This window comes from Callospermophilus lateralis, chromosome X (genome assembly GCF_048772815.1).
Source record: "Callospermophilus lateralis isolate mCalLat2 chromosome X, mCalLat2.hap1, whole genome shotgun sequence".
Classification (NCBI taxonomy): domain Eukaryota; kingdom Metazoa; phylum Chordata; class Mammalia; order Rodentia; family Sciuridae; genus Callospermophilus; species Callospermophilus lateralis.
The window spans coordinates 61,674,493-61,692,885 of NC_135325.1; the positions used below are offsets into that span (position 1 = coordinate 61,674,493).

General features: G+C 33.0%; 1 protein-coding gene across 1 annotated transcript in view; it reads left to right on the top strand.

The window, feature by feature from the left end:
• Positions 1–8,168, top strand: part of Sh3bgrl (SH3 domain binding glutamate rich protein like) — a 71,906-nt gene extending 63,738 nt beyond the window's left edge. The window contains exon 4 of the mRNA XM_077106333.1: positions 6,841–8,168. Within this exon, the coding sequence (XP_076962448.1) occupies positions 6,841–6,873 (33 nt within the window). The 3' untranslated portion in view covers positions 6,874–8,168. The remainder of the gene's footprint in view (positions 1–6,840) is intronic.
• Positions 8,169–18,393: the final 10,225 nt, after the last annotated feature.

An 18,393-nucleotide genomic window follows, 5' to 3' on the forward strand; every position in this document is an offset into this window, starting at 1 on the left:
CATTTAGGCTTTGTATACTTTCAGTCATAACAAAATTTAGGTAAGGCACTTTGGCTTAATTAAATTAATAAGACCCAGGTTAAGTTGTTGTGTTAGTGCAGAGAAAGGAAGAATAAAAGAAAACATAATGTTTTCTGTGGTGGTTAACTTCCTCTCCTTCAGTTAAATTTGTCATTCACTTATTCATTCAACAAGTATTTATTGAGTGTCAAGTATGGACATTAATAGTGGGACATAGACATAGAACACAGCATAGTACCTCATCCTAAGTGTTTATAATCAAGTGGGGATATGTGCAAATAACTGTGTAACAAAGATTGTGTAACAATAATTTCAATTCAAAACACATTGTGCCAGGCATAGTGGTCCATGCCTGTAATCCCACAACTTGGGAGAAAGATGCAGAAGGATAACAAGTTTGAGACTAGCCTCAGAAATTAAGTGAGATGCTGCATCAAAATAAAAAAAAAATAGGTGCTGGAGACATAGCTCAGAGGTTGAATACCCTTAGGGTTCAATTGTCAATACTGTAAAAAAGAAAGAGAAAAGAAAAAGAAAAAAAAAGATACATGATTGTCTAAGACTGATATGACAGATTATTGTAGGAGTTGAGAAATAATCATAAATTTCTACTAAGGAGATTAGGGAAGTTTTCACAGAGGAGGATGGCATGTTAGCTACTGGTGATTCCAAAATAATTAAGGCACCATTCACAGGGTTAGCAATAGGAACCACTGAATTGGCCGTGTAGTTTCACATGAGAATATGTTCAGGGACCAGAGTGTAGTACAATATAACTTCACAATAGGTAATATTAAATAGAGAAGGTGAGACTGGCTAGGCAGATTGGGGCCAGATTATGATTGCTATACTAGGTAGTTTCACTTTTACCTCTGTGTATCCAAAAGGAATTGGAGAAAGCAATGATGTTATTATTTCAGTATTTTAGCAATAATTGAGATGGTTATGTATATAAAAATTGGAAGGGTTTGAAGCTACCAGTATGGTGTCTGGGAAATGAAACGAAAGCCATTAAAGAAGAGAGAGAGAGAGAGAGAGAGAGAGAGATCCCCAAGGTGAAAGTTAGTCTTAGAAAGGAGAGAACATGTGATGTTCTGCAGAGATTGAAAGGAATGAGAAGAGGTGTATTAAAAAGAGAAATTTTAATATGTGGGAAAGTCAGGAAGTTTAGGTTTGAAAGTATTCTAACTTCAGTGTGAAGCAGGAAGAGAAGCTACCTGTTAGGAGTGAGGGGAAATTTGCAACATTAGAATTTTGAGAAGAATGAAAGAATTCTCTTGTTGAGAATAGGCAAATATATAGAAATAACTGAACGAGGGCCCAGTGAAAATTAAAATTGATGAACCCATGAGCCAGTCAGCTTCGTGATAGTTTTTTTGTTTGTTTGTTTGGTTTTTGTCTATCATAGTTTAAACCTTGGAGTAGGAGTAGAGGAGAACAACAGGGGATCTTATAAAGGATTAGATAAAAGGAAGCTGATGCCAGGTGCAGTGGTGCAGACCTACAATCCCAGCAGCTCGGGAGGCTGAGGCAGGAAGATGTGAATTCACAGCCAGCCTCAGCAATTTAGTAAGGACCTAAGCAACTCAGTGAGACTCATCTCTAAATAAAAATATAAAAAAGGGCTGGGGATATGGCTCAGAGCTCAAGTGCCCCTGGGTTCAATCCCCAGTACAAAAGAAAAAAAAAGGGAGTTGATATCTTGGGTTAATAACAGAAGGTCTAGAATTGACAATGGACATGAAGGTTGGATTGATAATAGGGAGATTTCAAATGTTAATATTTAATACATTGGATGGGGGTTGTAGCTCAGTGGTAGAGTGCTTGCCTAGAATGTGTGAGGCACTGGGTTCCATCCTCAGCACCACATAAAGTCAAATAAAGATATTGTGTCCATCTACAACCAAAATATTTAAAAAATATTTAATATGTTTTGTCAAGACTAAAAGTGATAAGTTTTATATCAGAATATCATTTTCCATTCTTTAGCTCAATTTTTACAGTCCTCTGCTTTGAACAGGACAATGAGCCTTCAAGAAAGAACTGTCTGAACATAAAGTATGCTAAATAGGAAATACAACTAGTAGCCCACATTGGAAAAGTATTCTGAAAGTAAAAGAAATGTGGTAAAATGAAATGCAGTTTTCTTCTATGAAATCAGCAAAATTAAAACAAAATGATAATAATCTGTGCTTAGAAGAGTTCATTGAAACAAATATTCAATTCAATAGTGGAGGTAGTAAAAATTTAGAAAAAACAGAAGGGCAAAATACGTATCAAATACTTAAAAAAATTTCATATTCTTCTATGGTTTAGATCATGAAGTGTTCTCAGAAGTTTATGTATGAGACAGTACAAGAAATGTTCAGATGTGAAATCATTAGATGATTAGATATGTAACCTAATAAGCAGTTCAGTCCACCAATATAGATTAATTTGGTGGTAACTGTAGGTGGGTAGGGTTTGGCTGAAAGAAGTAGGTCTGGGGTGGGGGGGTGCTATCTTTAGGGTTTATATTTTGTCTCTGGTAAGCAGAGATCGATCTCTCTCTCTCTCTCTCTCTCTCTCTCTCTCTCTTTCTCTCTCTCTCTCTCTCTCTCTCTCTCTCACTCTCTCCCTCCCTCCCTCCCTCCCTCCCTCCCTCTCTCTCCCCTTTCTGTTGCCAATTTCTGAGCTGCTTTCCTCTGCCATTCCCTTCTGTCATGATGTTCTCACCTTGGGCCCAAGGTATAGAATAGGCTATCTATGAATTGAACCTCTGATACCATGATCCAAAATAAACTTATCCTCTTCTGCCTTATTCTTGTAACAGTGAAAAAAGCTGACTAAATCACACTTTAATGATTTCACATTGGGTATTATAGTCTAATGAATGTAGGAAAATCTTATGGATAAAACCACAAATCAACATGTAAAACTTAGCAAGTTACATGTTTAACAGAAGGGACAACCAAATTAATCCACCAAAATTCTAATACTTGAGAAAAACATCTTAGTAAAGGACAGATTTATTTTGACTTATTGTTTTGGATGTTGCAGTCCATGACCACTTGTTCCCATTGCTTTGTGCCTTTGGTGAAGCAGAACATCATGGTGGGGAGCAGGTGGTGAAGCATATTGGCTTACCTAATGCAGGTCAAGAAGGAGAGAAAGCAAGGAAGGAGCTAGGAACACAATATAAACTTCCAGAGGACATCTCCTATAGCTTAGTTTCCTCCACCTCTAAAAGGTCCATTCCATTTAAAATATATCAGTGGATTAATCCATCAATGATATTGAATCCCTCATAAATGAATTACTTCCCAAAAGACCCATCTCTGCATTAGGGATCAAACCTTTAACCAAAATAGTTTGGGGGACTTTCTAGATCTAAACCATAGCACCACCTAAATGAACTTTGTGGATAAAAATATGAATAAAAGTGAACTTTGGAAACTAGTTAACTATTTTGAACTTTGGAAACTAGTTAACTATCGAAAATATAGGGTAACAAGATAGTTAAATCTACTCAATGAACACATGCTGTCATTTTTTTAAAAAATATATACACTAGTCACTCTTTACCTACAATCTCATTTTCTAGTTTTAGTTACTAGAAAGCTAATGAGAACATTTCTCTGTTCTGAAAATAGTAATTGTGATCTGAAAATAGTACTGGAAAAATTCCAGATGTAATTCATTAATTATAAATTGCTGCTCAGAATACTGTGATGAAATTACTCACCATCTCACTTCATCCCACCCAGGAAATGAATCATCCCTTTGTCCAACTCATCCAGTCTGTATGCACTACCTTCCCCCCATCTCAGTAGACAGAGGGACTACATTCATATGATTTTTATTATAGTATATTGTTATCATTGCTCTATTATTATGGATGTTAATCTCTGTGATGAATTTATTATAAGTCAAGCTTTATTGAAGATATGGTTGTATAGGAATATATATAATCATAGTATAGGGGAGTGTGGTATTCTCTGTGGTTTCAGGCACCTACTGGGAGTCTTGAAGTGTGTCCTGTATGAATAAGAGGAAACAAGAGTAGTTTGAGGGAAAAAATATTAAAATTAGTTCAAGAATAATTTCTATAGTATAATTTTCTAGTTGTATTTATAACCTATAAATAGGAAAAAAGGTGTGATTGAAAGGAACCATAACCCATGTGCATCTTTTTCTCTCATTCTTTATTTCCAAATAATTAATATGCATACTCTTTACATTTAAAAATTTTTTAAAACTATTGCACTTGAGAGTTTGATATTATTACCCTAAGTATATGTATGAAGACACGAATGGTGTGAAAATACTTTGTATACAATCAGTGGCTTGAAAAATTGTGCTCTATATATGTAATATGAAATGAATTACATTCTGCCATCATGCATAACAGATTAGAATAAATAATTTAATAAAAATAAATAAAAACTTTCTGAGAAATATTTTCATAAAACAAGGATTTTTCTGTAGAAGACAAAATATTTTTACATGCATTTGTATATTTGATGTTTTTAAAAGTTACATAAATACTATAAATTTTTATTATAAAAATTTTTATTAATTCAAAAAATCTTAGCACTGAAATTTCTTGTTTTGCAGTGAAGGTGATGGTTTTGAGATATGAAATAAAATAATTTATATTTTTGCTAAAAAACAAACCTAGGGATATTTGTGCTGAAAAGAAAATGACTACCTTGAAGAAGTATGTTTACCAGTATGTTCAGGGAATAGAGAGTACTCGTTAGAGAAATGTTCTCATTAGCTTTGGTTGTATCATCATGCTCTAGGGAGAGACCATGGAGTCTTGCCTCTGCTGTGAAATTTGAAGGCAATCCTATTTCTGCTTAATTCATCATATTCTTACTGCATCTTCAAGACAGATAATGCTAGCTATGGACTTGGATTGGGTTACTAGGGGAAAAAATAGAGGGAAAAAGGAAGAATGGATGCTTGTAATGAGGTGAGCATTTAGCTACACTTAACAGACATCTCATTCTATCCTTATATTATCCCTAAGAATTAAGTGTCACTAATACCATTCTACACAGGAGAAAAATAGAACTCCAATCATTAAATTTGTCCATAGATACATAATAATTGAGTAGCAGAATGAGAATTTGAATCCAGGATTACCTGACTCAAAACCATGGTCTGATATTTACATTAGGAATAGGGGAGAGTGCACCTCATATTCTTGTTTCTAAAGATTGCTGGTTGATTGGTTGACTTGTGATTCCATAAATATTGACTACTTACTTTCAAGGAATAATAAAATTTGAATCAATTTACATGTTTTATTAATAAAATGTAAGTAGAAAAGTAAATAATTTATGATTTATTTTAAAGACTAATTACAAAGAATGTGATTTGCCTTTTAGTAATTTTTAATTAAGAAGTAAAATTGAAGAGCTGTGGAATTTATGACAAATTATAGCAAAGATTGATATGATATAACTTTAAGAGGCTAAACTGGTCTAAAATACTGGTTACTCAGAGGTATTGCATGCTGATAGGAAGAAAGACTTATATTATTATTATATAACTGCTTATACAACTGCTCCATGATATATATTTTAAGCATTTGATGAATCTTGGTGTAAAATTTGTTTTCTGCTGGGACATTGTTGAAACTTGTTCTATAAAATGAAACAAGGTATATAATGTGAATAGAAGATCTATTCCTTTTTGAAGTTAGAAACTTCCCTTCCTTAATTCTGACTAGACATTTTAGAAAGTGATCAGTAGTATATTTCATCTGTTTTTTAAAAGATGTATCAAGGATGATTGAGCTGGGGATATAGCTTTGTTGGTAGAGTGCTTGCCTTGCGTTCACAAGGCCCTAGGTTCAATCCCTAGAACCAAAAAAAAAAAAAAATCTATGGTGACCTTTCTTCTTCTGTTTTGCTTTTTTTTTGGAAGGGTGTAAAAGCCCATCATTTCTTTTTGCTTTTCCCCCTTCTAGGTTCATTTTGAAATATTCAGCTGCTCCTGTTTCCACCTTAGATCAACTCATATTAAATTAATGACAGATTTTTCAAGATTGTTGTCTGGTATACTTAATTTCTGCAACCTAAGACTGATGTCACTTTTGCCAAAGCTACTTTTGCCACAAACCTTTTTTTAAAAAAATATTTTATTTTGTTGTCATAGTTGGACATAATACCTATTTTTTTGTTTATTTATTTTTATGTGGTGTTAAGGATCAAACTGGAGGCCTTACACGTGCTAGGCAAGCACTCTACCGCTGAGTCACAACCCCAGTCCCTTGCCACAAATCTTTAGTTCAAAAAACATGAAATTTATTTTGTTGAGAGCTAGAACACGTATGTAGTTTGGTTTAGAGTTTCTTATGCTAGGTTACCTGCTGTCTAGAAGAGAAGGAAGACAACCTGATCTCTTCTGCCTACTGTCATGAAACATAAAAGTCACAATCCTTGAGTGGATAACCACATTTTCTAAGTAATTTAATCCTTAATTAAACAAAACTTAACAAAACTTTAGTTAACAATTTTTTGAAAACTCAGTTATTGTGAAAAATCATCAAAAAAAAAGAACTAGCTGACTCTTCTTAAATAAAATATCAATTATAAACTGTAAGTCACTTACTGTTATGGAATTTTTACAAATCAATAGTAATGATTAGATAGTTTTTTTGTATTTCCAGAAAGCCATTTCCACTTTATATTTTTTTCTATTAGTAATTTTTTAAAGTATTAATTTTGGGGGAGTAATTACTGTTTTTGAATATCCTTAGTAGTGTAACAAAAATACACATGGATATCACTTTATGTTCAAACATATTCATTTTGTTTTTCATTTCAGGAAGCAGAAGCCCAGGCAAAGCAGCAAGCATGAACCTTAAGCATTCTGCCTTAAGCGTCTTGAAAAATGAGTCTCCATTGCGTTTGTTAAATAAAAAAAAAAAAAAATCTTGGCTTCAAAAGAAACAGGCTTAATGTTGAAATAAATAGTTTAGTTGATGTTCTTGCATGCAAACAATCAAAAGGAAAGCATAATTAAAATGTGAAAATGATGGTGAGGAGAATGGGAGATGAACATACATTTTGAAGTAGGTATCATAGGATAATATTGTATTGTGCCAAGGCATTTATGTACTTCACTGATTTTTACAGAAAACACACTTCTTTTTAAACTATTTTTTATTGCAGGTTAAGAATATCTAAAGCTTAACATTGAGAGAATCTGTCTCTTGTTCCCAAATTGCCTCATTAATTTTGGTGAACAAGAATGTGTACCTTTTTAATGTGATTTTATTGTGATTCAGAGTACTTACAGGTAATGTTTGTGATATGTTAAACATTGTAATTTCCTGGCAATCAAAACATTCCCATTCTTTTGTAGAAGAAACTTCTATGTACTGAACCACAAGTTTTCCAAGCTTATAAATGTAGACTTTCATTGCATATTAGGGGATCAGAATAGGTGACTTCCCACAAAATCAAAGCCAAACAAGAAAATAATAAATGCTTTTAGTTGGCAAGTTCCTTCTTTAACTACACAGTTATGGAACCACATTTCTAAGTTGCTTGCTTCAATGAAATGTTTATGTGTTTGTCATGGAAGTGGGATGACAAATAAATTTAAAATGGCATCCTCTTACAAAGAGCTTAGATACTTCATTAACTCTTATAAAATATGTTGGTACTTATTGCCCAAGATTTGATTGTTTGGGGTTTTGATAAAAAAAAATTTAGTGATTTTTCTCCCTTTAACAAAACTTTTTAATCATGAATGTCACTATCTCTTGATATATAACTTTTATGTTTCAATTTAGGCATATAGTGTGTGAGTACATTAATCTAAGTAGAGAGATTTTTCCTATGGTTCTATCAAAAAGTACAAGTATCAAATAAGCAGAGCAACATTTAAAATATTTTTGACAACTTTAAAAGATGAGAATCATGGCCTAAATCACTTACCAAGAAGATATTCACATTGTATCCTAGTTCCATACTACTTTATTTCTACAAAAAACAAACACCTTTTACGTTAAAATACTTTATCATATCTGTTGTTTGCAAGTCTGTACTCTTTGCAAAAATCAACATATAACAAGACATGGCTTTGTTGACTGAGATTCAAATTTAATGTGATGCTTTGAAATAAACTCACTACTTTTAGAAACATAATTTGTGTGTTCCTGGAATTTCTAAGTAATATAAATTTTATTTAATATAATTTAATTTTAGGTGAGTCCTATCTTTTTTAGAGGGTTGGGAAGGGAATAAAAAATAATGGAAAGAAAACAATTTGAATGAAATTTCTAAGTTTTCTTTGTTTAATTGATTTTATTTTTAAAATACATGACAGCAGAATGCATTACAATTTTTATTACACATATAGGGCACAATTTTTTATGTCTTTGTTTGTATATAAAGTATAGTCACACCAATTCATGTCTTCATACATGTACTTTGGATAATTATGTCCATCACATTCCACCATCATTGCTAACCCCCTGCCCCCTACCTTCCCCTCCCACCCCTCTGCCCTATTCGGCTATTCCTCCCATGTTCCCCCTCCCTATCCCACTATGAGTCAGTCATCTTATATCAGAGAAAACATTCGGTATTTGTCTTTTTTTTTTGTCCTGAATTTGGAATATACACCAGAGTCAAACTATCTTGATTATTGCTTACAAAAAAGCTGCATAGATCTATAGAAAGTAGGGAGTTTTATAATGGATTTTGGGAAGTCCTGAAAGTTAGCTTGTCTTTTTCTAAGCTTTATTAAGTACTGCAGATGGTATTTGGAATATTCTTCATGGAAAGAGTTTACCTCTAATTTTGTATCAAGAAATTTAACAGTGTTATAAACAATAATTATTCAAAAATAGATGTATTTTAAGGTGTTTATGTCTATTAGCAGGACCCTATAATTAACATTTCTGTGGATTTAAAGTAAAAGGTTAAATTGAGTCTTCCTAAATGGAACTCTGAGAAATGTATGTCTGGCAGATACAAGAAAAGAAAAGCAAATACAATTCTGAATATTAAGGTGCATTTTATAAAGAATTTTCACAGTGTTTGGGAAAATAATCCCTGCTACTTTTTATTTTATGTTTGGTATATTTATATTTGTAAATCAGATCTAAAAATTTGCTAATTTTGTATTTTAGAGCTGATTTGATCTTTAAAATATTTGACTTTCAGTAAAGTTTCCATTTTCACCAAACAATGCAAATTGGTTGTTGATTGTATTGTTAAATGTCAAGACTTCTTTGGGAATGTGAGTGTAGGGGGAAAGAGAATTTTAAAGCAAAGATTGTTAATTAATGCTTGGAAAGTCTAAATTCAGAGAATTTTGGTGATGCCAGATTTCATTTTGCATATTCTATTCATTCAGCAAAAAGTAAAATGGAGGGTTCCCATAAATTTTATTACTCAGTCATAGATGTTAAAATATAGGAAGATTGAAATTGATCTAATCTTTTGCTCTGTGAAATAAATTTCTTTTGAAGAATCAAATAAAATTTATTAAGAGATATTCATATTTGATTAATTTGAATCTTCTGATCTTCTGCCCCCATCCCACCACTCCTATCACTGAATATTATCAGTCATCCCTTTACTTAGCAAACATAATTTTGAATTCCTATGTAAATAGTAACCATTCTGTTAATAAAATTATTATTTTACCGTGATAGCCTTCATTTGATATAATTAATATACTATAAAATCCCAAACTTAAAAGTGGGTTTTAGTTATATTCACTGAATTGTGCAACCCTTTAGAACATTCCATTACCCAACAAATAAACTCTATACCCATTAGCTCTCCTTATCCCGCCACTCTCTCAGCTCTATGTACCCAGTAACTTAGTTTTTGTCAGTATGGGTTTACTATTACGGACATGTCATATAAATGGAATCATAAAAATACCTTGTCTTTGCTGATAGGTATTCCCCAGTTTCCACATAGTTTAGTTTCATCCATGTCAGTACTTACTCTTTTTTATTGTCAAACAATATTCCATCATGTAGATAGATTCATGCTTTTTTGTTTCTCCAGTAATTATTTGGTGGATATTTTGGTTGTTTCCGCTTTTTGATTGTTACTGCTAATGCTGCTATGAATACCAGTGTACATTTTTTGTTTGAACACCTTTTTCAATTTTTTTTGAGTATATAGTAGGAGTGGGTCACAAAGTTATTCTCTGTTTAATAATTTGAGTAGATGTCAAATTTCGCCAAATTTGCTTTACTATTTTATATACCACTAACACTATTTGAATGATTTCTCTTAATTCCTGCAATGTTTTTTTTAATATTTTTGATTATACCCATTCTAGTGACTATTTTATCTCCCTGTAATTGTGATTTACATTTCTCTGATGTCTAAATAGGTGATGCATCTTTTGATATGATTATGGCCATCTCTATATCTTGTTTGGAGAAATGTCTTTTCAAACGCTTTCTCCATTTTAAATTGAATTTTGTCTTTTTATTGTTGAGTTGTAATAGTTCCTTATATATTTTCACTACTACTCTGTCATATTTGTGATTTAGAAATATGTTCTTACAGTCAGTGGTTTGTCTTCATTTTCTTGAAGTTCTTTGAATTACCAAAGTTTTTAATTTTGACAGTGGATTTATATCTTTCTATTATTGCTTATGTTTTTTTGTCATAGCTAGGAAAAATTTGCCTAATTCAAGGTCATAATATTTACTCCAAATATATACTCTTATATATTTATATATGTGATCTATTTTGAGTTACATTTTATGTATGGTATAGTGTAAGGATTCAAGTTCATTCTTTTGCACGTGGATATCCAATTATATAAGCACCATTTACTGAAAGTATCATTTTATCCCTATTGAATTTTCCTGGCACATTTCTCAAAAATCAGATAAGCATAAATGTAAGGGTATATTTCTTTTTTAACAAATTATATTCATATATAATTTAGGCACATAAAGTGATGTAATATTATATTTATACAGTGTGGCATGAATGAATCAATCCAGTTGAAGTATGGGCTCTCTCGTCTAGTGAGGAGGTCCACAGAACAGGGTAGAGAATAGTGTGTACACAGAACAGGGTAGAGGAGAGTGTGTCCACGGAACAGAGTAGAGGAGAGTGTGTCCATGGAACAGGGTAGAGGATAGTTTGGCTGCGGAGTCACTAATCAAGACCTCCGGCGACCAAGCTGGAAGCAGGTCATGATTTTATTGCACAGTTACCACATATATATACTAAGGCAGTAGCTAAGCAGATTATAGGCAGCCACCAATACAATTTCTTGCCAACTGTCCTTGCAGTGAACAATTGAGGAGTGGGCCATGGAGCAAGCATAGGGACTGCAACATATGGCCTCACTACCAGGGCTGTGCCTGTGGAGTAAGCAGTCTGCCGCTCACGCGCCTACCACGAGGGGAGTGGCCTGCCACTCAGATGCCCTTAACGTATGCCATGTATGCAGTACTCCATGCACTTGTCCCCACAAGTTAACATATTCATCACCTTAAAAACATATCATTTCTTCCTCCTAATTATAACTTTGTACCATTTGACCTTTATGTCTCCACTCTCTTCACCTCCCAGTCCTGGTAACTATCATTGTACTAAGTGCTTCTGCAAGTTTGATTGCAACAGATCCCACATGTAAGTGAGAAAATGCATTATATATTTTTCTGTGTTTGACTTTTTCACTTATTTTAACATGTTTTATCCTTATTGTTGCAAATGGTAGAATTTTCTTCTTTTTAAAGTTGAATGGTATTCCATGGTATGTGTGTGTGTGTGTGTGTGTGTGTGTGTGTGTGTATAAACCGTATTCTCTTTATCCATTCATTCATTGCTGAATACTTTGTTTAATTCTGTTATTTGGCTATTATAAATAATTCTGCATGTCTGCATGTTGGGGTTATTTCTGAAAACCCAATTGTATTTCTGTTATCAATATGACAGTACCACACAGTTTGATGTCTAGTGTTTCATTATATTTTAAAACTGGACAGTGTGAGTCTTCCAACTTTGTTACCCCCTTTCAATTATTTTCCCTTCTCTGGGTGTTTTTTTGCACTTCCATGTGAATCATATGAACAGCTTTATATCTGAATTTTTTTTTCTTTATAATACTGAAATGGAATCCCAGACTTTATGCATGTTAGGTGAGTATTCTTCCACTGAGCTACATATCTAAATCTTTTTATTTTTAACTTTTTATTTTTATTTTGACACAGGGTCTGACAGAGTTGCCCAAATCAGCTCAAGCCTGTGATCTTCTGCCTCAGCCTCACAGGTATCTGAGATTACAGGCTTGCTTGCAAAAGTTTTGATAGAGATTTTGTTGAATCTTGAGTTTAGTTTGGGAAACAATATTAAGTCTTCCTGTCTAAAAATATGGAAAGGTCAGGTGCAGTAATGCATGCCTATAATCCAAGCTACTTGAAATCTCCTTTCTTTTAAATTCTTTTTACGCTGTGTTCAGCAAGAGTTTTTAGTATCAGAGTACTTTGCACTTTTGTTTATTAAATTTATTCTTCAATATTTTATTCTTTTTTGTTATTATAAAAGAACTAATTTCTTAATTCCATTTTCAGATTATTCACATATTATTTTTCTTTCCTAATTATTTTTTCTTTGACACTGGGGATTGAACTCAGAGGCACTTTTCCACTAAGCCACATCATAAGCCATTATTATTTTTTACTTTTGAGACAGAGTCTTGCTAAGTTGCTTATAGCCTCACCACATTTCTGAGGCTGTTGAACTTGGTATCCTTCTGCCTCAGCCTCCTAGTTGCCGAGATTACAGGCATGTGCCACCATACCCAGCTTGCCTAATTGACCTGGCTAGAAGTTCCAGTACAGTGTTGAAAGGGAGTTTCTAGAAAAAAATTATTTGTCTTGGTCTTGATTTAAAAGGAAAGCATTCAGTCTTTTGCCATTAAATAAAATGTTGGTTTGGGGTTAGTTTCTACTGTATTGAATTGAAAGGGTCTTGTATTTTTTCATATTTTTTCTGCATTTATAGAAATAATCATGTTTTATATTTGTTTAATTAATATAGTTAAAGTTTGTGTTAATTCATTTTCATATGTTTTGTAAACCTTGCATTCCTGGAATAAGTCCCACTTGGTGAGAGTGCATAATTCCTTTTATATGCTTCGTGGATTTGGTTTACTAGTAGTATTTTTCAAGATGTTTGTACCCATATTTATAAGGGTTATTTGTCATTTTTTGTGATGTCTGTTTAGCTTTGGTATCATTGTAGTATTGGCCTCACAGAATCTGATGTGAACTTTGTCCTCCTCTTCATTTTTGGAAGCTTTTTGGAAGAATTTGATGTGAATTCTTTAAATGCTTTGTAGAATTTACTAGAAGAGGATTTTTATCCTCATTTTTTCTCTATGGGAAAGTCACTGGGTTACTAATTCAGCATCTTCACATGTTATAGTCTTGTTTATTCTATTTCTTCTTAATGTGTTTTGATTGTTTGTTTATTAATCTGTTCAAATACAGTTATTCACCCCATTCCTTTATTAATCATACTTATTTCTATATAGTCAGTAGTGATTTTCCCTTTTTCATTCCTGATTTTAGTAATTTGATGTTCTTTCTTTTTTCCTGGTCAATCTATCTAAATATTTGTCATTTTTGTTGATCTTTCAAATAACTATGTTTTTCATTTTCTGTATTGTATTTCTGTTTTCCATTGCATTAATTTACACTTTAACTTTTATCTTGCTTAGGTTTAGTTAGTTCTTCTAGTTGCTTGAGTGGAAGGTTAATTTTCTGATCAATTTTTTTTCAAAGTAGTATAGCTATAAAATTTTCACTAAGCCCTGCTTAAACTACATCCTATGAATTTTGACATGTTGTTTCTTCATTTTTGTTTATTTGCAAATATTTGCTAATTTTTTTCTTTGTGATTTTTTTCTTTGATATTTGGTTAGCAGTATGCTTTCAAATTTCCACAATTTGGGAATCTCCCAAATTTCCTTCTGTTCTTTGTTTCTAATTGCATTCTGTTGTTGAGTAGAATATATGATTTCAGACTCTTCTGTATCATTACAAAGCGCAGTATGATTGTCTTCACCCTCCATAAATTTAAGGTTTAACATAAATCATTTAACTGATTGAGATCTTTACTGTCTAATGTATGTTCTATCTAGATTATTTCATATTTATTTAAAAATGATGAGTACCTTGGTGTTGATTGCTGAAGTATTCTAAAGATGACTAATTGGGTTATAAAGTTGTTTTTATTGCTCAAAGGTAATTCTCAATTCAATTCTCTCAGTTTTTTTAGATATTTAGTTTTTAATTTTAGGTGGACAAAATATCTTTATTTTATTTTTATGTGGTGCTGAGGATTGAAACCAGTGCCTCATATATGCTAGGCGAGCACTCTACCACTGAGCCACAACCCCAACCCAATTCTCTCAGTTTTTTTGTTTCACTTATTTGGGGGATCTCTATATCTTTTTCATAAATTGACCATTTAAACATTATAAAATATTTTTTTTCTAATCAAATTTTTAAGTCTATTATATGTGATATTAGTATAGTCACTCCTCATGGTGCTTTTCCATCCTTTGACTTTCAATCAATTATCTTTGAATTTAAAGTGTGTGTCCCATAGGAAGTATAAAACCAAATCTTATTTTTTATCCAATTTGGTGTTATCTGCCTTTAGATTGGATTGTTCGATCTGTTGTCATTAATATTATTGTTTATATTCTTGAATTAAGTTGAACTGACACTGGTCATTTTTTTTTTTGTTGTTCCTCTCCCCCTCTTTTACTCTCTCTTTTTTAATTAATTGGATATTTTCTAATGTGATTATTTTGATCCCTTTGATAATTTTTAAATTGTTTTTAGTTACTTTCTTTTATCTGTCTAGTTTTTATTTGTTCTAATTAGTTATACATGACAGCAGAATGCATTTCAATTTATTGTACACAAATGGAGCACAACTTTTCATTTCTCTGGTTGTACACGATGCAGAATCACATCATTTGAGCAATCATGCACATACATAGGGTAATAATGTCTGTCTCATTCCACAATTTTTTAAAATATTTTATTGTTGATGGACATTTATTTATTTATTTATATGTGGTGCTGAGAATCAAACCTAGTGCCTCACACATGCTGGGCAATCGCTCTAACACTGAGCCACAACTCCAGCTCTCATTCCACCATCTTTCCCCCCATATCCTCTTCACTCCCCTCACTCCCTTGTGCCCAATCCAAAGTTCCTCCATTCTTCCCTTGCCGCCCCCCAACAGGGATCAGCATCCACTTACCAGAGAAAACATTTAATTTGTGGGGATTGACTTACTTCACTTAGCATGATATTCTCCAAATCTATCCATTTACATTAAAATGCAATAATTTTATTCTCCTTTAATGCTAAGTAATATTCCATTGTGTATATATACCACAGTTTATCCATTCATCTGCTGAGGGGCATCTAAGTTGGATCTACAGTTTAGCTATTTTGAATTGAGCTACTATAAACATTGATGTGGCTGTGTCCCTGTAGTATCTCAAGTTTAGTCCTTTGGGTATGAAACAAGGAGTGGGATAGCTGGATCAAATGATGGTTCTATTCCAAGTTTTCCAAGGAATCTCCATACTGCTTTTCATATTGGTTGCACCAATTTGCAGTCCCACTAGCAATGAATGAGAGTATCTTTTTCCCCCACATCCTCGCCAACATTGATTGTTGCTTGTATTCTTCATAATTGCTATTCTGACTAGAGTGAGACGAAATTTAGAGTACTTTTGATTTGCATTTATTTAATTACTAGAGATGTTGAACATTTTTCATATATTTGTTGATTTATTTTATATCTTCTTCTGTGAAGTGTTTGTACAGTTCTTTAGCCCAATTATTAGTATTTTTTGGTGTTAAGTTTTTGAGTTCTTTATATATCCTGGAGATTAGTGCTCTATCTGATGTGTATTTGGTAAAGATTTTCTCCCATTCTGTAGGTTCTCTCTTCACTTTATTGATTGTTTCCTTTGCTTAGAAGAAGCTTTTTAGTTTGAATCAATCCCATTTATTGATTCTTGACTTTATTTCTTGTGCTTTAGGAATCTTGTTAAAGAAGTCAGGTCCTCAGCTGACATGATGAAGATTTGGGCCTACTTTTTCTTCTATTAGGCACAGGTTCTCTGGTCTAATTCCTAGGTCCTTACTCTACTTTGAATTGAGTTTTGTTTAAGGTCTTACAATATGCATTTTTAAAAATACATTTTTAGTTGTGAAAGGACCTTTATTTAATTAATTAACTTGTTTATTTATTTATTTATTTATTTATTTATATGCGGTGTTGAGACTTGATCCCAGTGCCTCAGATGTGCTAAACAAGCACTCCACCACTGAGCCCTAGTTCTTACAGTATGCATTTTAATTTATCAAAATTGCCTTCAGATCCATACTAAATTAATTCCAATAACAAACTTTATCTCCATGTAGGTATATTCTGTCTTCCGCTTTTTTGTTCTATTATTGATATACATATTACATCTGTATCCATTATAAATCCAGTAGTATATTTTTTTCATTCTAACTATAAAATTTTGTCTTTTAAAGAGGCTATGAAAGAGAATACAAATATAAGAGTTTTTAAAAATATGTTGTTAACCTTCTTTACCATTTCAATTCATTTTATGACTTCTTTTGGAATTGAGTTACCACCTAGTGTCATTTCCTTCCCTTAGTACTGCTGTATGCCCTAGAACAATTTCCAAATTCTTTAACTTACTTTTTAAATAATTTTAACTTTTCTTCAATTAAATTGTTCTGTTGGGGCAAGGTCTGCCATCCTTCTCACTGTACCATTAACAAAAGAATAGTTTGACTATTTTTCATCCTCCATAATTCAAAAGTTTTAACAACTGAGATTTTTTTTAATCTTCAGTTATTTTGCATTACTGTGGTGCCGCAGTCTGGCTGGGCACAATTCAGGAGCCACTTGTCAAAAGAAAGAAAGAAACTTTATTTTTAGAACCACACATGCCAAACAAAACAGCTCCTCAGGAAAAACCCTCAGAGCCCAACTGCCACCACAGGCTTCCCCCAAGCCTCTCCACCTCCCACCATCCTCCTTCTCTTGAGGCCCATTGGCTGGGTCGTGTGGGTGGAGCCAAAAAAAGTCCCCCAGTGAGCAGCTCCGTGGTCTGAAAGGGCCGGGAAACAGCCCAATGAGCATCACCGCAGAGGAGCCAATCAGTTGGCAGCTAGATGTTGCTGGGGCCACTGTGAGCCAATCATCAGCTGGTAGCTGGAAGTTTGCTGGGGCCCCTTCGGCTGTGGCTCTCAACACTGTGGTAGTACAGAAAAATAGTAATAGGCACCTATTTTTCACAACATTATTTTGTTTTTCACCTTTTCAATAAAGTATAGTGACTCCAGAGCCCCATATATGTAGTGCTTCTTAAGTTTTTTTTTAATGTAAGTCCTACTAATTTTGAGATTGTGCTTGGGCATGGTGAAGGCCTATGCATGTACTCCGGACACTCTTCTATGGGTTTTGCCTAAGTTAATTCATTTAATCTTCACAATAGCTCTAAGAAGTAGGTGTAATGTTTACTTTTACATATTTATTAGGATAAGCGATCATTCCCAGTAGTTTGATTAGACATCAGCTCTAATGCTTCTATAAATGTATATTAAAGAGCTGATTAATATAAATCAGTAAACTGAGAAAGAGGCAATACCTTCCATAAACGTGGACAGACCCCATCAGTCAACTGAAGGGCTTAAGTAAAAAAGGTTGGAATATTTTGAGGAAGAAGGAATTCTGTCTTCAGACTTTCCTGAGAATGAAGGCTATAACCTCTACCTTCTTCTGGATTTTGAGGCTGCCACATTCTCTGTAAATTTCAAACTTGACAGTTCCTACAATTGTGTGAGCCAATTCCTTAAAATAAATTTTTTAAATTCCTAAAATCTCTCTCTATAAAATAACTATCTAGAAAATACTTTTTATAGATATTTATATATCTATCAACCTAGATGTAGCTATAAATATAGTTAATAATATGTAGAGCCTTATTGATCAGTAGATGCAGATATCTGTGTATATATAGAAAGCTATAGCTACACATAGATAGATGTCTCTATAGGGGCTTGAGTTGTAGCTCAGTGGTAGAGCACTTACCTAGCACATGTGAGGCACTCAGTTCAATCCTCAACACCACGTAAAAATAAATAAGGTTTTTAAAAAAACACAATCAGGCTTAAAAACCACTACCCAGTGGTTGCTTCAGAACCTGGGGCTCAGTCTTGAAAATGGAAATGGATATTAAAAACAACAACTAATGAGTACACTATGATTTTCCTGTTACTTCACAAAGTACCTCTTTTTGAAAGTCCTTAAAAGAGTATAGTA